The sequence below is a fragment of the Ostrea edulis genome, chromosome 3 (assembly GCF_947568905.1).
Source record: "Ostrea edulis chromosome 3, xbOstEdul1.1, whole genome shotgun sequence".
Classification (NCBI taxonomy): domain Eukaryota; kingdom Metazoa; phylum Mollusca; class Bivalvia; order Ostreida; family Ostreidae; genus Ostrea; species Ostrea edulis.
In genome coordinates, this window is record NC_079166.1 from 9,617,873 (window position 1) to 9,639,661 (window position 21,789).

At 35.6% G+C, this 21,789-nt stretch overlaps 1 protein-coding gene across 4 annotated transcripts; it reads left to right on the top strand.

Moving 5' to 3' along the window:
• The first annotated feature begins 4,953 nt into the window (after positions 1 to 4,953).
• On the top strand, positions 4,954 to 20,161 carry LOC125675445 (uncharacterized). Of its 4 annotated transcripts, none has more exons than XM_056159929.1 (5): positions 4,954 to 5,118; positions 18,766 to 18,982; positions 19,138 to 19,254; positions 19,495 to 19,558; positions 19,648 to 20,161. In XM_056159929.1, the coding sequence occupies exons 1-5, from the start codon at positions 5,044 to 5,046 to the stop codon at positions 19,850 to 19,852; spliced, it is 678 nt and encodes a 225-aa protein (XP_056015904.1). In that variant the 5' UTR covers positions 4,954 to 5,043; the 3' UTR covers positions 19,853 to 20,161. The 4 variants fall into 4 exon arrangements, with proteins under 4 accessions (XP_056015904.1, XP_056015905.1, XP_048769054.2 ...); XM_056159930.1 differs by lacking the exon at positions 4,954 to 5,118 and adding an exon at positions 7,229 to 7,396; XM_048913097.2 differs by lacking the exon at positions 4,954 to 5,118 and adding an exon at positions 15,244 to 15,632.
• Positions 20,162 to 21,789: the final 1,628 nt, after the last annotated feature.

Sequence of the window (21,789 nt, forward strand, 5' to 3'; positions counted from 1 at the left end):
GGAAATATTTGTCTAATGTATCTTTTTCCCAAATGACATGTTTCTTGAAGATTTTAGGTGCAATTTTCATAGATAAGTTAAAAGTTTTATTTATAAAATTCGAGCATTTACCTGAGTTTTTTTTTGCAGGTTTTACGAGATATGTACATGTATATCATGCGACAAATCAAAGCAACGTTTGAGTTTTAAAACCTCTTATTCGCAAACAACATATTTTTCATCGTTCACAAAAAACATTTTAGACCTTGCATAATTCTTTATGCTTCATACAAAGTGCTGAAGTGAGCCATTAAATAAATTTTTGGTGTAATGAACCACTTTATTGACAGGTTGTATTTGTAACTGGGGAATACCTAATGATGTGTAACTCTTGCCAGGCAAAAAGTTGGAATAGAGCATACACTCCGCCTGTTAGATTTATATTAGTTCTTTACCCCGGCTTCCTACATTTCACCTGTTAGATTAATATTAGTTCTTTACCCCCGACTTCCTACACTCCGCCTGTTAGATTAATATTACTTCTTTACCCCCGGCTTCCTACACTTCGCCAGCATGCTGAATACAATATTATATGTCTATGTAACATTGGTGTCAAAAACATGAGAAAAATAAAACATGTTAAAGGATATAATCACCAAATGAACAACAGGCATTGTATCAAACATACATGTAATATAAAATGAAATAGCATAATCATATAACAGCGGGGGGGGGGGGGGGGGGGCTTTGGATTAGAAATACATTTTATAACATGTATACACAGGTTTGTGACATTTGTTTCTAGATTTTCAATGTGTTGTAACAACCAACTTATATCTATTGTGATAGTCATCTATAAGTAAATACATGTAATAAATGTACATGATGGAGAGATAGAGAAACAAGCCAAAAAAGCTATTTACAAATACCAACCCCGCTCTCTGTGTTACCCTTATAAAAAGTGGTTTTTGTGTATCCAAGTGCAATAACGTCAAAAGCTTCCAGGGAAACAAATGCCAATATCTTCAGTGAGTTATCCGTCCATTAAACTCGACATTAAATTTAGATGGTTGTCCGTCTCCAAACTCATACTGATGTCCATTAATTGGAGATATGTGTGCAGCGTCACCAAGGTTCATTTCATGTATCTGCAGATACGCAGAACAAGTGACTTGATAGGTAAAGGTCCCACTGCTGGGGGTCGTGCTGAAGTGATGGTACCCCCCCTCCATATATTTACTGCGTTGCCTGTAGATGTGTTCTTGGGCAGGGTACAGATCAGTGTGTAATTGTTTATGTGATAATGTATCGCTCACGTATGTTCATGGTGTTTCACTATGGAAAAGTTGTCTATGTAGAAACGTTGTGTCAGCACAAATGACAGTTGTCCCACTGATTAAACATAGCTGCAGCGTTGATAGAGGGCCTCACTGCGCACCGTATGATATCCCCATTTTGGCGCAGAAAGTACAATCCCACTGATAGTTTCTATATCTGCTACTGTGATGCATCTTATTTCGTGATCCTATAAGCACATATACATGTGTATATCCATTTATGAAAAGGATGGCAAATTGATTGGATTAATCATTCTTTTATTTATTATCTAATTTACCATAAACAACCTTACACCAAACTTGCGAGACAGTACACTGTTTTTAACAGACGGTAGTGCACTTTGTACAATTGTATATTTAAATCGCCAGGATTCGCCTTCTGCAGTGAGCAGTCGATCATACAGTATATTTTTTAAAGTCAGTAACATATGATGGTAACATCTCTTTAAAAATTTGACTGCGATGGACATTCTACACCAGAAAAAAGAATTATCATTTCTTTCAGCTTTATTCTTAATTCATTTAGAAGCTAAATACGTAAGTTGCATTTATTTCTTTTTACCTTCCTATTCAAATTGGATATATAAATTTATACTAAGGCTTTTTTTCCGAAGAGGAAATATTTGCTTTTTGAAGTGATGTAGAATTGGATTATGTTCTTTTTTTTTGTATGTATTGTGTCTTTATTTACAATGTAAAACTTATACGGTACCATCTATCATGAAATATCTTGAGCTTATAGATAATAATCATAAAAATTCTAATGGTTTATAGATACTACACATCATTGGATTTATAACAGTGTCCGTATACTTTTGATGATCAAGTATTATTTAACATTGAATTTAGCAACAAAATCAATCAGTTGACTTTTGTCTGGCACATTAGGATTTGGAAATTATCTCATGATGTAAGTAAACGCACATGTGACTAAATATAGAAACGGGGAAGCCCGATAATCGGTCCTGTAATTATCATTATGCAGGATTAAGTTAACGATATTCACTCTTGCAAATTAGCCAGTGGTGGATTGAAGGGGCACTGCAGACCCCCCCCCCACCTTCAAAATATTTCGAAATTTAAGGTAAACCGTGGTCTTTTGTTTAGAAAAATGTAAACGATAAAAGAAGCAATAACTTCGTCTACTCTCGGAGATATAAATCACAAAAATGTTTGATTCTGGCACAAGAAAGACTATTGTATCTAGGTTTCTTTACTTGGCAGATAAACATTACCAACCGGGAGGGTAAAAAACTGCAAAATAACAAATAAAAACTATTACAACATGCTCTATATAACCAATTTCATAGCATATGCCTAATATATTGAATTTTAATAAATGTGATGTATATATACATCAACACATCTACCAGGAATACAAATATAATAATTATGTAAATAATATGTCTTACGGCGTGACCGTGTTTGAGGGCGAAACAAAAATATTTCCATTTGTATCTAGATCCATAACAGAACAAAAATTATCCCGAATTATTAGCCCCTAACGTGTGAGGATCTAGTTCAATCAAGGTAATCTAACTTTAGACATTTTTGATCCGCCATTTCATATAAGGCGGGAAAGTTTATGCAACTGATGTAAACATTGCATTGTGACGTCATATTCAGCGTCGGTATTTTACAAATACACAAACATAGCCGGGAGACATGACCTAAAATCGCGTTAATCAAGGAGTGATTATATACGATTAAGAAAATAAGACTTACATGCTTTTACGGATTTTATATAACATCTCAGAACGACGTGGATATGGGATTTCAACCGTTTATTTAAAAAGATACTAAGAAAAAACCGTTGCAATTTTCATAAATAAGTTAAAAGTTTTATTTATAAAATTTGAGCATTTATATGAGTTTTCTTCGCAGGTTTCAGGAGATATGTACATGCATATCATGCGATAAATCAAAGCGAAATTTGAGTTTTCAAACCTCTTATTTACAAACAACACATTTTTCATCATTCAGAAATTTTTTTTTTACACCTTCATGCATAATTCTTCATGCTTCATACGAAGTGCTGAAGCGAACCATTAAATAAAATTTTAGTGTAATGAACCACTTTATTGACAGGTTGTATTTGTAAACTATACCGTTGTAACGACCATAAGATTTACGAAACTGGGGAATACCTAATGATGTGTAACTCTTGCCGGGCAAAAAGTTGGAATAGAGCATACACGAGTACACGTTCTTTAGTTGTATCTTCCTAACATGGATTTAAATGTCTGACGGCACCGATTGCACTAGTACTTTTGTATATCTGTTGATTGAATTCCAGAAAAGCACTGGTGCATTGTCATGAATGAAGATACGCAGTGGAATTTTTACGCCACCTGTTAGATTTATATTAGTTCTTTACCACGGCTTCCTACACTTCACCTGTTAGATTTATATTAGTTCTTTACCCCGGCTTCCTACACTCCGCCTGTTAGATTAATATTACTTCTTTACCCCGGCTTCCTACACTTCGCCAGCATGCTGAATACAATATTATATGTCTATGTAACATTGGTGTCTAAAACATGAGAAAAATAAAACATGTTAAAGGATATAATCACCATATGAACAACAGGCATTGTATCAAACATACATGTAATATAAAATGAAATAGCATAATCATATAACGGCGGGGGGGGGGGGGGGGGGGGGCTTTGGATTAGAAATACATTTTATAACATGTATACACAGGTTTGTGACATTTGTTTCTAGATTTTCAATGTGTTGTAACAACCAACTTATATCTATGGTGATAGTCATCTATAAGTAAATACATGTAATAAATGTACATGATGTAGACATAGAAAAACAAGTCAAAAAATCTATTTACAAATACCAACCCCGCTCTCTGTGTTACCCTTATAAAAAGTGTTTTTTGTGTATCCAAGTGCAATAACGTCAAAAGCTTCCAGGGAAACAAATGCCAATATCTTCAATGATTTATCCGTCCATTAAACTCGACATTAAATTTAAATGGTTGTCCGTCTCCAAACTCATACTGATGTCCATTGATTGGAGATATGTGTGCAGCGTCACCAAGGTTCATTTCATGTATCTGCAGACAAGCAGAACAAGTGACTTGATAGGTAAAGGTCCCACTGCTGGGGGTCGTGCTGAAGTGATTGTAACCCCCCCCCCCCCCTATATATTTACTGCGTTGCCTGTAGATGTGTTCTTGGTCAGGGTACAGATCAGTGTGTAATTGTTTATGTGATAATGTATTGCTCACGTATGTTCATGGTGTTTCACTGTGGAAACGTTGTCTATGTAGAAACGTTGTGTCAGTACAAATTGCAGTTGTCCCACTGATTAAACATATCTGCAACGTTGATAGAGGGCCTCGCTGCGCACCGTATGATATCCCCATTTTGGCGCGGAAAGTACAATCCCACTGATAGTTTCTCTATCTGCTACTGTGATTCATCTTATTTCGTGATCCTATAAGCACATATACATGTGTATATCCATTTATGAAAAGGATGGCAAATTGATTGGATTAATCATTCTTTTATTTATAATCTAATTTACCATAAACAACCTTACACCAAACTTGCGAGACAGTACACGGTTTTTAACAGACGGTAGTGCACTTTGTACAATTGTATATTTAAATCGCCAGGATTCGCCTTCTGCAGTGAGCAGTCGATCATACAGTATATTTTTTAAAGTCAGTAACATATGATGGTATCATCTCTTTAAAAATTTGACTGCGATGGACATTCTACACCAGAAAAAAGAATTATTATTTCTTTCAGCTTTATTCTTAATTCATTTAGAAGCTAAATACGTAAGTTGCATTTATTTCTTTTTACCTTCCTATTCAAATTGGATATATAAATTTATATTATTTTTTTTCACAGAGGAAATATTTGCTCGTTGAGGTGATGTAGAATTGGATTATGTTCTTTTTTGTATATATTGTGTCTTTATTAACAGGCTATCATGAAATATCTTGAGCTTATAGATAATAATCATAAAAATTCTAATGGTTTATAGATACTACATATCATTGGATATATAACAGTGTCCGTGTACGTTTGATGATCAAGTATTATTTAACATAGAATTTAGCAACAAAATCAATCAGTTGACTTTTGTCTGGCACATTAGAATTTGGAAATTATCTCATGATGTAAGTAAACGCACATGTGACTAAATATAGAAACGGGGAAGCCCGATAATGGGGAGCTCCTGTAATGCATTTGATAATTATGCAGGATTACGTTAACGATATTCACTCTTGCAAATTATCCAGTGGTGGATTTAAGGGGCGCTGCAGACCCACCCCTTAAAAATAATTCCAAATTTAAGGTACACCGTTGTCTCTTGTTTAGAAAAATGTAAACGATAAAAGAAGCAATAACTTCTTCCACTATCGGAGATCTAAATGACAAAATCTTTTGATTCTGGCACAAGAAAGACTATTGTATCTTGATTTCTTTACTTTTCAGATAAACAATACCTCCGGGGAGGGTAAAAAAACTGCAAAATAACAAATAGAAACCATTACAACATGCTCTATACAACCGATTGCCCAGCATGTGCCTAATATATTGAATTTTAATAAATGTGATGTATAAGAAGAATAAAAAAATGTAGAGATTAAAGTCAAGTAGTGTTCAATTACTGATAATTGCACGTGGTAGACATCATGTAATCAAAGAATAGACATATATGTAATATACCTTGAAAAACACACATATATATCTATACATATTTCAAAATTAAGGATTATCTACCTCACGCATCTCTCTTATCCTTAGACGAATTTGACTCCACTTTTTTTTTTATTACGAAACTGGGGATTACCTAATGATATGTAACTCTTACCAGGCAAACAGTTGGAATAGAGCATACACGAGTACACGTCCTTTAGTTGTATCTTCCTAACATGGATTTAAATGTCTGACTGCACGGAACGCACTAGTACCTTTGTATGTCTATCGATTGAATTCCAGAGAAGCACTGGTGCAGTGTCATGAATGAAGATACGCAGTGAAATTTTCACTCCGCCTGTTAGATTAATATTAGTTTTTATCCCGGCTTCCTACACTCCGCCTGTTAAATTAATATTAGTTCTTTATCCCAGCTTCCTACACTCCACCTGTTAGATTAATATTAGTTCTTTATCCCCGGCTTCCTACACTCCGCCTGTTAGATTAATATTAGTTCTTTACCCCGGCTTCCTACACTCCGCCTGTTAGATTAATATTCGTTCTTTACCCCGGCTTCTTACACTCCGCCTGTTAGATTAATATTCGTTTTTTACCCCGGCTTCCTACACTCCGCCTGTTAGATTAATATTAGTTCTTTATCCCGGCTTCCTACACTCCGCCTGTTAGATTAATATTCGTTCTTTACCCCGGCTTCTACACTCCGCCTGTTAGATTGATATTAGTTCTTTACCCTGGCTTGACCTTCTGAATGCAAGAATAAAAAAAGACTTGATAGGTAAAGGTTGCACTACTGGGGGCTGTCCTGAAATGGTAGTAACCCATCCCCCGCCATATACTGCGTTGCCTGTAGATGTGTTCTTGGGCAGGGTACAGATCAGTGTAGAAACGTTGTGTCAACACAAATTGCAGTTGTCCCACTGATTAAATATATCTGCAACGTTGATAGAGGGCCTCGCTGCGCACTGCATGATATCCCCATTTTGGCGCGGAAAGAACAACCCCACTTATAATTTCTATATCCGCTACCTTGATGCATCTTATTTCTTGATCCTATAAGCACATATACATATGTATATCCGTGTTTGAAAAGGATGGCAAATTGATTGAATTAATCATTCTTTTATTTATAATCTAATTTACCATAAACAAACTTACACGAAACTTGCGAGGCAGCCGAAGGGTTTTAACAGACGGTAGTGCACTTTATACAATTGAATATTTAAATCGCCAGGATTCACCTTCTGCAGTGAGCAGTCGATCATACATTTTTAAAAGTCAGTAACATATGACAATCTCTTTAATGATCTGACTGCGATGGACATTCAACACCAGAAAAAAGAATTATTATTTCTTTCAGCTTTATTCTTAATTCATTTAGAAGCTAAATTCGTAAGTTGCATTTATTTCTTTTTACCTTCCTATTCAAATTGGATATATAAAATTATATGATTTTTTTTCCACAGAGGAAATATTTGCTTGTTGAAGTGATGTAGAATTGGATTGTGTTATTTTTTGTATATATTGTGTCTTTATTAACAGGCTATCATGAAATATCTTGAGCTTATAGATAATAATCATAAAAATTCTAATGGTTTATAGATACTACATATCATTGGATATATAACAGTGTCCGTGTACGTTTGATGATCAAGTATTATTTAACATAGAATTTAGCAACAAAATCAATCAGTTGACTTTTGTCTGGCACATTAGGATTTGGAAATTATCTCATGATGTAAGTAAACGCACATGTGACTAAATATAGAAACGGGGAAGCCCGATAATGGGGAGCTCCTGTAATGCATTTGATAATTATGCAGGATTACGTTAACGATATTCACTCTTGCAAATTATCCAGTGGTGGATTTAAGGGGCGCTGCAGACCCACCCCTTAAAAATAATTCCAAATTTAAGGTACACCGTTGTCTCTTGTTTAGAAAAATGTAAACGATAAAAGAAGCAATAACTTCTTCCACTATCGGAGATCTAAATGACAAAATCTTTTGATTCTGGCACAAGAATGACTATTGTATCTTGATTTCTTTACTTTTCAGATAAACAATACCTCCGGGGAGGGTAAAAAAAAACTGCAAAATAACAAATAGAAACCATTACAACATGCTCTATACAACCGATTGCCCAGCATGTGCCTAATATATTGAATTTTAATAAATGTGATGTATAAGAAGAATAAAAAAATGTAGAGATTAAAGTCAAGTAGTGTTCAATTACTGATAATTGCACGTGGTAGACATCATGTAATCAAAGAATAGACATATATGTAATATACCTTGAAAAACACACATATATATTTATACTTATTTCAAAATTAAGGATTATCTCCCTCACGCATCTCTCTTATCCTTAGACGAATTTGACTCCACTTTTTTTTTTTACGAAACTGGGGAATACTTAATGATGTGTAACTCTTGCCAGGCAAAAAGTTGGACTAGAGCATACACGAGTACACGTCCTTTAGTTGTATCTTCCTAACATGGATTTAAATATCTGACTGCACCGAACGCACTAGTACCTTTGTATGTCTATCGATTGAATTCCAGAAAAGCAGTGGTGCATTGTCATGAATGAAGATACGCAGTGGAATTTTACACCACCTGTTAGATTAATATTAGTTCTTTATCCCGGCTTCCTACACTCTGCCTGCTAGATTAATATTCGTTCTTTACCCCGGCTTCCTACTTAGATTAATATTAGTTTTTATCCCGGCTTCCTACACTCCACCTGTTAGATTAATATTCGTTCTTTACCCCGGCTTCCTACACTCCGCCTGTTAGATTAATATTCGTTCTTTACCCCGGCTTCCTACACTCCGCCTGTTAGATTAATATTAGTTTTTATCCCGGCTTCCTACACTCCACCTGTTAGATTAATATTCGTTCTTTACCCCGGCTTCCTACACTCCGCCTGTTAGATTAATATTCGTTCTTTACCCCGGCTTCCTACACTCCGCCTGTTAGATTAATATTAGTTTTCATCCCGGTTTCCTACACTCCACCTGTTAGATTAATATTAGTTCTTTACCCCGGCTTCCTACACTCCGCCTGTTAGATTAATATTTGTTCTTTACCCCGGCTTCCTACACTCCGCCTGTTATAGATTAATAGTAGTTCTTTACCCCGGCTTCCTACACTCCGCCTGTTATAGATTAATATTAGTTCTTTACCCCGGCTTCCTACACTCCGCCTGTTAGATTAATGTTTGTTCTTTATCCCGGCTTCCTACACTCCGCCTGTTAGATTAATATTAGTTCTTTACCCCGGCTTCCTACACTCCGCCTGTTAGATTAAGATTAGTTCTTTACCCCGGCTTCCTACACTCCGCCTGTTAGATTAATATTTGTTCTTTATCCCGGCTTCCTACACTCCGCCTGTTAGATTAAGATTAGTTCTTTATCCCGGCTTCCTACACTCCGCCTGTTAGATTAATATTAGTTCTTTACCCCGGCTTCCTACACTCTGCCTGTTAGATTAATATTTGTTCTTTACCCCGGCTTCCTGCACTCCGCCTGTTATAGATTAATAGTAGTTGTTTACCCCGGCTTCCTACACTCCGCCTGTTAGATTAAGATTAGTTCTTTACCCCGGCTTCCTACACTCCGCCTGTTAGATTAATATTAGTTCTTTATCCCGGCTTCCTACACTCCGCCTGTTAGATTAATATTAGTTCTTTACCCCGGCTTCCTACACTCCGCCTGTTAGATTAAGATTAGTTCTTTATCCCGGCTTCCTACACTCCGCCTGTTAGATTAATATTAGTTCTTTACCCCGGCTTCCTACACTCCGCCTGTTAGATTAATATTAGTTCTTTACCCCGGCTTCCTACACTCTGCCTGTTAGATTAATATTTGTTCTTTACCCCGGCTTCCTACACTCCGCCTGTTAGATTAATATTAGTTCTTTACCCCGGCTTCCTACACTCTGCCTGTTAGATTAATATTTGTTATTTACCCCGGCTTCCTACACTCCGCCTGTTAGATTAATATTAGTTCTTTACCCCGGCTTCCTACACTCCGCCTGTTAGATTAATATTAGTTCTTTACCCCGGCTTCCTACACTCTGCCTGTTAGATTAATATTAGTTCTTTACCCCGGCTTCCTACACTCCGCCTGTTAGATTAATATTAGTTCTTTATCCCGGCTTCCTACACTCCGCCTGTTATAGATTAATAGTAGTTCTTTACCCCGGCTTCCTACACTTCGCCAGCATGCTGAATACGATATTATATGTGCATGTAACATTGATGTCAAAAACATGAGAACAATAAAACATGTTAAAGGATATCATCCCCAAATAAACAACAGGCCTTGTATTAAACAGACATGTAATATAAAATGAAATAGCATAATTTTATAACGGCGGAAGGGGGGGGGGGTTCGGATTAGAAATATATTTCATTACACGTATTCATTGGTTCGTGACATTTGTTTCTTGATTTTCAATGTATTGTAACAACCAAATCATACCCTTGGTGTGCACAATATTTATTGTGATAGTCATTAATGAGTAAATACATGTAATAAATGTACATGATGTTGAGATAGAGAAACAAGCCAAAAAGGCTATTTATAAATATCAACCCCGCTCTCTGTGTTACCCTTATAAGAAGTGGTTTTTGTGTATCCTAGTACAATAACGTTATAAACTTCCAGGAAGGCAAATGTTAATATTTTCAATGATTTATCAGTCCATTGAAATCGACATTAATTTTAGATAGTTGTCCATACCTACATGTATCTCCAGACGAACAATGATTTCCATTGGTGAGATGCGTGCAGCGTCACCAAGGTGCATATTGTGTATACATGCAGAAACGCAGAACAGGTGACTTAATAGCTAAAGGTCGCACTTCTGGGCGTCTTATAGCACCCCACTTTATTTACTGGGTTGCCTGTATATATGTTTTCATGGGCAGGGCACAGATTAATCTCGGCTGAGATTCGGCTTAGCTGAATATTTGGACTGACGCCTTCACCGGATCTCGGAGCAGTCCTTCATAATTCAAGTCTGGAAACTTTCAGCTTTGGCTGGTTCCAGCAATTAATGTGCACTTGGATGACTCTTTGGCCCAATGGTTCTTGAGAAGAAGATTTTTAAAGATTTTCTCTATATATTTCTATTTAAAACTTTGATCCCCTATTGTGGCCCCAACCTATCCCCGGAGGCCATGATGTCAGGAAGCTTTCATGTAAATGTCAGTTCTGGCCCGGTGGTTCTTGAAAAGAAGATTATTAAAGATTTTCTTTATTTATCCCCATGTAAAACTTTGATCCCCTATTGTGACTCCAACCTACTCCCGGGGGCCATGATTTGAACATACTTAAATTTGCACTTTGTCAGGAAGCTTTCATGTAAATCTTAGCTCTTCTGGTTCATTGGTTCTTGAGAAGAATATTTTTAAAGATTTTACCTATATATTTTTATGTAAAACTTTGTTCCACTATTGTGGCCCCATCCTACCCCCGAGGGCCATGAATTGAAGAAACTTGAATCTGCACCATGTCAGGAATCTTTCATGTAAATTACAGCTCTTCTGGCTCATTGGTTCTTGAGAAGTAGATTTTTAAAATTGTCCCTATATATTTCTATGTTAAAATTGGATCCCCTATTGTGGCCCCATCCTACCCCCGGGGGCCATGATTTGAATAAACCTGAATCTGCACTATATCAGGGAGCTTTTATGTAAATCTCAGCTCCTCTGGCCCAGTGGTTCTTGAGAAGAAGATTTTTAAATGACCCTTCCCTGATTTTGCATTTTTGTGATTATCTCACCTTTGAAGGGGACATGGCCCTTCATTTGAACAAACTTGACAGCCCTTCACTCAAGGATGCTTTTGGCCAGGTTTGGTTGAAATTGACCCAGTAGTTCTGGATGAAAATGTAAAAGGTTTACAACGCCGACAGACAACGGACAAATTTTGATCAGAAAAGTTCATTTGAGATAGTGAGCTAAAAAGGATTTTATTGCATTTTAGATTCATAATGTTGAAATAACTTTCTATCATATCCGATTAATATTCAGTTAGACTTTTATAGTACTCATTGTGTAGAATTAATCATACTCACATTATATATGCACTTCTCTGTTGTTTCACGTAATCTTCATTATTTATAGAAAAAGTTGAACCCATCAAGTTTTAGTCAAAATTGCTCATTTCAAAAGAGGTAATAAAAACAATGAATTTTATGTTCCTTAGTTAATGTGACTTGCCAAGTAGCCTTTGCTTGTTACTTGATAAAGGCAGTGAAAACAGGACAGTGATGTGAACTGAAAAAATGTCATTTATTTTGAAAATGAACAGAATAGCTAGTGGGGGTCAGAATGAGTCGAAAACAAAAATACAAGAACATATGTATCACATACGTAAGATAAAAACAATGAATTTCTTGATAAGATGATAAAGCCATATAGCTGTATGTATCATTTACTTAAAGTTTAGTTTTACCATAAAGTCACATCTTAAAATACAAATTGAATTCTTTCTACGAATTAGATAGATAAAAATATATTATCGCAGTAAACTATTTAACCCCAGATGAGGTCTTCCAACTTCAATACCATCAACAATTAGCTACATCAAATTCACCTATGGATTTTTTTCGTTCTAAAAATAGCTGACTGGGACATAAATATCACAGCATCTCAGAATCTTCGGTTCGTTATTGGTGGTGAGGTTAAAGCGATGAAATCGAACGGCGTGAAGAAATCATTGCGCACCAAATAGCGATGCATTTAATCCAGGAATCACCAGTAGATTTAGAATGACCGGGGTTTTTTTTCAGTTGGGAGGTGCATCATTGTTGCTTTTTCAATAGGATTTTTCAGCGAAGTGCAGTTTTTGTCAAAATGTCGCCGCCTGTATTGCCTACCCTGTTTATCTATTATAATCGGTTATATAACATTTTAAAAATCGGTTTCTATCCGAAATATGTGTATTCCATTTAAGTGAAAACATTCTAAAGTTTAATATTTTATCAGAAAAACACCCGAAATACCATTTTAAAAAACAAGGAAGGGGGAAGGGTACCTGGAGTACTGTACACAAGCACCTGTACGTTTACTTCATCAAGATACGAGACTCACGGCTGGTGTGACCTGTTGACAGGGGATGCTTTTAAAATTCTTCTAAGGGCCTGATCCAACCTCTGATATGTACAGGGTTCCATGTTTGCCCAGCTCTTAATTTTGTATTCCATATAGGAGATTGATCACTGTTGGTTATATTCGTCTTTACACATGTGCAAAATTACGACTATATGACTTTTTTTAAAGATTGAATAAATTGTAGATATTTTAATGTTAATTTTCGATGCTTACGAAGTTACGTTTGAGATCAATTTTAAAGATAAAAGATAAGTAAATATCTGAGGTTTAAGTACAAGTTTTGCAATGAGGATTTTTTAGTTTTGTAAGTCATCACTCATGTCAATCCTTTTCCCCATTTTTTAAAAGAGGAGTTGTAGAGAAAAAAAAAAGAATTAGCATAAACCCAAGAATGATTAAGTTATGTGTGGAGTTTTTCAGAAATGCTTTTTGTGTTAGAATATTAATGTAGTGACATATTTTGAAAAAAGAGGAATTCTAAAGGTAAATGTATATAATCTGTTGGAATAGTAAAATACAATCCCGACAAGGGGTTAACGTACCGATGTATGTAGACATGCTTAATTGCGCTTTGATTGTTATAGAGACACAACATACATTTATGCATCAGTTTATTACCTTTGAGGATAATTTTTCATTTTTCATTTTTTTTTTTTTAGAAATAATTCTTAATCCCAAAAGCATCTGGTGCAAACCTAGATAAAATCAACTCCCATCAGTACTTTCAGTACTTTGATTAACAGACGATAGTACACTATATTTAGATCGCCAGGATTTAGGGTGTTGCTAAAACGCGGAACGAAAAACAGAACGGAAGACGGAACGGAATGGAAAACGGAAAATATTTTAAGAAATGTTGTGAGAAGGTCAACATTTTATAACATTAAAAGGCTTATTATGAACAAGAGGAAGCAGAAATTACAGAGAGAACAGGAAGTCATCCTCAGAATCCACCACTTCATATTAATTCCTCATACTAATGCATTATGTATTTTCAAACGGTGGATTTTGTGGATGAATGTACTAACATACAGGTGCTTGCTTAATGTTTGGCATAGTAAGTTTTAATAAAAAATATTAAGCAAGGGCCTGTTAGTACCATCCCTTTTCCCGGCTTTGCTCCCCCCCCTCCCCCCCTCCCCGATTGTGACAGTATGTTGTTTCACAAATGAAGAAGAAGAAAAGGATAGATATACTGAAAAAAGACGTACATTATAATTGAACCCCTTTCAAATTGTATTACTTTATTTTGGCTGATACCCTAAGAAAAGATTTTATGAGCGTACCCAATGAATAAAGCACCCCCCCTCCCGAAAAAATCATTGTAAAAGATAAAATAATGTTTTGAGCAATTTCCTCCAAACATTGCCTTTTAAAATTAAACGTTCTTTTAATCGAACTAGATATGTTTAATTTTAAAAGATAACTGAATTTGAATTTAGTTCTACACCTGGTACAATATACATTAATTTTATGTATCACATCAAATTTCAAAGCGAACGAGTCCAGTGTGATAAAAAAATTAACCTCATTTGGAATTAATATATGTGAAAGTTGGTTCATTTACCGATATCCTGCAGATTAGTGTTGAAACTGAAAAAACACATGTACAGTAGGAAAGAAAGCTTGAAACAAAACCAATGTAAACTAGGGTGAAGTTTACAACCCATAGTAAGAGGAATCAACAGATTTGTTTCGTAATATATGAAAATGCTAAAAGGCTAACACAGAATTTATGCTTTAATGGAATTAAGTCATCTCATTTATAATCTAAATGTTCAGATATACAAGTATTTAGTGTAGAAATGAACTGCCAGAAGTCGTCCCTATTTAGGATTGGAGTGCTGCGGTCACCAAGCCTCTGTAACTTATAAAATAATATATCAAACACAAGATGTTTAACTTGCTAACCTAATAAAATCACAATTTTTCGTTGTTATATACATACCACACTCCCTGTTGCAGGTGTACACATACACGGTATCATGTATAAATTTACATGTGAATATGCGTTAATGATAATGACGTTTTGCCATGGGGGGGGGGGGCATATAAATTACGTATGTTCTTTCCATTCTCTACTCATAGGTGTCGCTGCTCGCTAACACATCTATCAATACCGACATTTCAAAATTCTTGTAAAACGCTTTGTAAATTCTTATACAAACGTTTAACTTCACTTAATCAATTTATGATGCAGAATTTTAAGATAAAATTGTTTTACCGCTTGTAAACAAATTCCCAAATTTTGATTTAAATCGTAACAAAGTATTTTTTTCCCGATTTTTGGTGTTATCTTAGCTACATTTATCATTCTAATTCTTAAATTCCGTTCCGTTCCGCGTTTAGTAACACCTCAGGATTTACATGCTGCAGTGAGCATACAAAGACATAATTATATGACAATCTCTTTGATGCCCTGACTGCGATGGACATTCTACCCAAGAAAAAAGAATTATTATTTCTTTCAGCTTTATTTTTAATTCATCTACAAGCTAAATACGTAAGTAGCATTTGTTTTAAATATTCCTATTCATATTGGACATATAAAATCATATCATGTTTTTTCGAAGAGGAAATATTTGCTTGTTGAAGTGATGTAAAATTGAATTATGTTTTCCTTTGTTTTTTTTTTTTTTTTTTTTTTAGTAACAGTCTATCCTGAATTATTTTGAGATTGTAAATAATAATCATACAAACTTCTAATGGTTTATAGATACTATACATCATGGGATATATAACAGTGTCCGTATACTTTTGAGGACAAAGTATGATTTTAGCCCCAAAACATAAGGATTGGAAATGATCTCATGATGATACTAAACGCACTAAATATAGAAACGGGGAAGCCTAATAATGGGGTGCGCATGATTCAGTTAACGACATTTACTCTTACAAATTAGCCAGTGGTGGATTTAAAGGGGCGCAGCAGGCGTCTCCTCCCCTTTGAAATAATCCTTCAAAATTTAAGGTAAATCGTGGTCTCTTGTTTAGAAAAATGTAAACGATAAAAGAAGCAATAATTTCTTCCACTCCCGGAGGAATTAATGATAAAATCTTATGATTTATTGAATTACTTTTATTGGGAGGACTTACATTTTTCTTTTCTTTTTTAAAAATTGTGTCATTTTAATATTTCACCGTACTAAAAATGACAGGAAATAATAAAAATGACTATGTAAGGAGACATACTTCAAACCCTACAAAATCTGTTAAATCCAGAAGCTTCGGGGGGGGGGGGGGGGGGGGCAACCACCAGCGCTTCTCCCTGGACCCACTGTGGATCTTAAAGCAGCCCCCAGATCCCCTGCCTCATAAAGTTGCTAACCGCAATATTCCTGGATCCGCCCCTGTTAGCTGATGACAATGCAGTTCAATCAAAAAATGTTTTATCCATAGTATAAGATTAACAATTCGATCTATAATTTGCTATCTTTTGTAATTGCCACCTTTTGTATTTTCTAAAATAAAAATATAATCCCCATTTGAAAGGATGGAGGCGTTAGACATTTAAACAAACCAAAAAAATTTGTCGACGTATAGCGAGTCTGTGATCGAGATTTATCTGTGACAATCTAATAAGTTCCGCAACTATCAACGAAATAAGACCCTTTTGTGTTTTTTGTTTTTGTTTGTTTGTTTGTTTGTTGTTTTGTTTTGGGTTTTTTTTTTCTATAGGTTTGTTCGCAGTTGAAAAAACTAAATTTAGAAAGGGGGATTTACACGGGTGTTGCTAAAACGCGGAACGGAAAACGTAACAGGAAAGAAACCATAAAATACTGTAGAATCAAAAGGCTTATTATGAACATTACAGAGAGTACGGGAAGTCATCCCTAGAATCCACCGTTTCATTATACTGAAACAGGTCTGGCGTTCGTATAGTCTGTACTTCGCGTTGTGTTTGTTTTCCTTTATTTTATAGTGGCGACTTCGAAACGACCCAACTACACTATGATTAGAAACTTTGAAAATAAACCCAATAGAAATGAACATAAGATTAACAACACTTTACGAATTTATTACCAGTATGAATATGACAAATGCAAACTCCTAAATCCTATAAACTATCAAGAAATTCTCCCAACCCAAAGGTAATATAATAATTTAGTAAGTTACAAGGGCAAAGTATAAGAACAAAACGGACGAACAAGACGTAGAAGGAAGATTGGAAGGAGAAGTGTAGTTAGCAAGGCCAGCTGTCTCACTACCACGAATAGTAAGCTATGTGGCTTTATATAGCAATTAAACAATAGAAATTGTCATTAAAGTCATTGGCTAAAAGATAAAGTGGGCGTGGTAAAATACAACGGGTGAATAATTTACATCGGGATCGAAATTCAGAAATAAAAGTAAACCCCAAACTACCACAATACTCATACTAATGCATATGCATTTCAAAATCATAATAATTTGAATATGGAAATCATAAGCAAGCGCCTGTGGGTATCACGCCCTCTTCCGATTGTGGCAATGCGGAGGTTTTTTTTTTCATAAATAAAAAAATTTGAAATAGATACATTGAAAAAGACTTGAATATAATTTAACCCCATTCAAATTTTATTACTTTATTTTGGCTTGGCCAGCCATGGGATTTTTTAATCAATCCAATGAATAAGAGGTTTTCATACCCCCTCCCCCGTCCGAAAACAACTTTGAAAAATCGTACATGTACTGGTATCCTGCGGATTAGTGTTGAACCTGATGAGACACAGCGGGGAAAATGAAACAATCAATAAAAACTAATTGTGAAATTCATGACCATAGTAAGAGGAATTAACAGATACATGTATGAGATAATTAAATGCTTAGAGAGTGTTTTTTTTTTAATGGTCACCTCTTTATTAATCTAACAAAAAAGTCCCCGCTTATCTAGGAGTGGAATGCTGTAGTCGCATAAGTCTCTGTTAGTTAGAAAATTAATAGATAAAGCAGAACATGTTTAACATATTGACTTGAAAAAATTGTTGTAAGTACTCACAGACGCTGTATCAAAGACGGTTTGCCACGAGAGGAGGAGGGCATATAGATCCTGGATGCTCTTTCAATTATCTTCCATAGATGTCGCTGCTCGCAAACCTCTTGTCAATGCCGAAAATTCAAGGTTCATGTAAAAAGCTTTGTGATCTCTTATACAAACATTTAGCTTAGCTTATTCAATTTATGGTGTAGAATTTTTAGATGGAATTGTATTACCGCTTGTAAACAAATTTCCAAAATTCTATTTTAATCAAAATAAAGCATATTTTCTCTATTGTTGGTATTATTTTAACTACATTCATCATTCTAATTGATGAATTCTAATCCGTTCCACGTTTTCCAACACCTGCTTTACACTAGCGTATCACATGGGCGCTTAGATAACAATATAGAAAAAAGTGTACGCATGCAGATTAAATGTGTTTTATCAATCAAAATCTAAAACCTAGCCAAAGAGAAACTAAATGTATGCATCATTGGGAAACAATAACATTACAATTGGCGGGAGGGGGATTACTAGTTGATATATTACGTAAACAGAGAAATTGAGATCAGAGAATATTCTAGCTATGATATACATGTACATCGATAATCAAACTCGCTCAACTCAGCAAAACATTAGCATTAAGAATGATTTACATGCAATATTTCTCCCCCAGTCACTAGCGTTCCAAAATTGTCCATCATCGATATTGACCGTTTCCTACACCACGTGTCCAAGTACGGAGGAGGCGTGGAGAGCGGCCGCCAAAAGGAAAAATTGCCCAAGCATCCCACAAAATTGTACTAGTCCTGAAAATTTCAAGTACCACTGTGTTACAAATGCCTTCAGGAATGAGACCATTGAAGTCTGCGCTCCTAGTATATTCCTGTTAGGTAGGTTATGGGAATTTTTTGGGGATTAGTTCAGTCGATTAAAAAGGATAATAGTTCACCACTTTACATAGACGTATATATGCAGGTATCATTAAACTGATTAAATGGTAATCATGCATAATTTATTTATACTATAATTATTTTGTTTTGTGTAGGATTTTGTCCGGAATACAACTTCCGGGGCGAACGAATACAAGACAACTATGACGCAGATTGCAAACAGTTCACCAAGCCTTGTCCTAGCAGATTCGAATCTTGGAAGTCCTACCAATGTATTTAATTTTGAAATATTTCATGAATATATGATGATAAATCATCTACAATGTCGTGTAAGATTGATAAGAATATCACAACACGTTAAAGGATGATGATAAAATAACACACAAACATGGAATTGGCACATGATCATACACATTTGTATTATTTCATAAGAAATATTTGTTATATCTGAGATACTTTTATCATTGAAAATTGTTTTAGCTCTTTTTTATTGTGCACGTTTTCCTACTTAGTTCCCGAATGCACAACAACGAAATCACATGAAGCAGGGACTCATCCCGAGAAAGCAAAGCAATCGTAAGTGTGCATACGTACAATCCACTAAGAGAATGATCCATGCACTTGGAATTGAGTATTTTGATGCTCAATTTTGGTTTTCTTTGTAGAACCGAGACCATAATCTTGTTTGTATGCATTGGAACCATTGTCTTCGTGGTCGTTGGCGTGTTATTAGTCATCAGACGTGGACGAAAAACAAAAACATTACGCTTTAGTATCGACAATCGCCCTCATGCTTCTGATCCGTGTCAACCTTCTCCAGATTCAGAAAAAGAAGCCCTGAATAAATCCACATACAATGGAGATGCATGATGAGTGAAAACCGGCCGCAAGGAGGCGCTCGGTTATATGACATGAAAGTTATAAAAGGCTTAGCTTTTATGTAAAATTAACTATGGAGTACTCAAATTACCTGGTCAAGATGTAGGGCTCACGACGGGAGTGAACGGTCGACAAGGGATGCTTACTCGTCCTAGGCACCTGATCCCACCTCTGGTATATCCAGTGATCCGTGTTTACACAAATGTTACTCTTAAATTTGTATTCGTTACAGTAATTATCAGATTATTCACTGTTCGTTACCTTCATCTTTAAATACGTATTAAAAATTATAGAAACGTGTCTTTTATACTGTCAGCTATATGAAACAATTTTTGTGACCGTTCTTTGACGCTTGTTTTAATAAGTGTCCTGTTTTTAACGGATTTTAAAGTTCGTCTTATGACTGTGGACATAGTCAAGCATTTGTGTGACGTTAAAGAAAAATCATAAACGACAATATTTCTTTTATGATGAAGATGTTTTGGGAGATACCATCAGAGGTCATGTAGTTACACCATAGTAAATACTTATGAATTTGATGATCAATGAAATGGTATGGACAGGTTTCTGCTATTTTTGAATAATGCTTCGATTTGCTAAGTTGCGGTTTCAAAATGAACGAACACAACAAAAAACCCTAAATGCGGTTGTTTTCCTTTACAAAATCACCTTCACTTTTAAATGAATATCAGAAAGTTCCACCCAAAGACGTTGAACACTTCGGCCTAATATTTTGAAACACGTTGGCACAACGACATTTCGGTCCAATTGGTTTTTGTCTGGGACACTAAGGTCCATTTAGTTTTGTCTTATAAAAATTGTGATCACATCTCAACTGCATATAGTACATTGCCTACTTACGTTTCGAATTTGAACCATATACAGTGTACATCACCCATATATTTGTCCCCAGAATTTATATATACTATTTCTAATGAAACTAATTATCTGATTTGACTTCTTCCTTCGACTGATACCGTTCGCGGTAGCTCAGTGGGAAAGCGTTCCCTTCATAACCGGGAGGTCGTGAGTTCGAGCCCAGCTCATGCCATGGCCGCGTCAAACCCAAGACGTTAACATAGGTAGTGATTGCTCCTTCGACAAACGCTCGGTATTTTGAAGTGAGAGTCATGGGTCTTTCGGATATGGTCTTATAAACAGAGAGATCCCATGTCGTGGGAGTCGTAGGCACGTTAAAGAACCCTCACTACTATGGCCCTGAGCGCTAAGCATATGTCTAAATTTGTGATACTTCACCTACAACTTCATCGTCTCAATATGAGTGAAAGATTCTCCATGGGGCGTAAAACAATCAGTCAACCTTCTTCTGATAGCAGATAATAAGCGATATGTGATGACATTGGTGTCATATGATTTCTGTCCGACTGATCACAATCAGTTCCTGATACAGATCTATTCACAGGGACACGCGCCATACAGCGCGTGTGGTTGTTCAACATTTGGCGCATATAGCCATCTTCACTTCAATCGTACCGATTCTAAGCGGTTGAAAACCATCGGGTAATCAATTAATGATGAAACAAAAACAAAATAAAACCAAATACCAAAAGATCAGATGAATGGTTTCGTGTATGTCTTATTCTATATTTGGATCAAAGTGTCGTTGGGCCGAAGTGCCAATGTACTATAATGTCGTTGAAACGTAATTATACGTGGTATAAGGCTAAACAAATAGACTGAAATCTTTTGAGCGGAAATGTCGTTGGACGGAAGCTTCTGGAATTTTCGGTAGAAGTGTTCAACTTTATTAGCAGAAACATCTGGGCCGAAGTGTCCAAGTTTTTGGGCTGAAACGTGTGACTACCCTTTTAAGCTACATTGTACTTGTTATACAGATATATCAAAATATCTTGTCAAGTCTGCTTTATTGTGTGTATGTTTATTACACACAGCCTGATTTAGGAGAC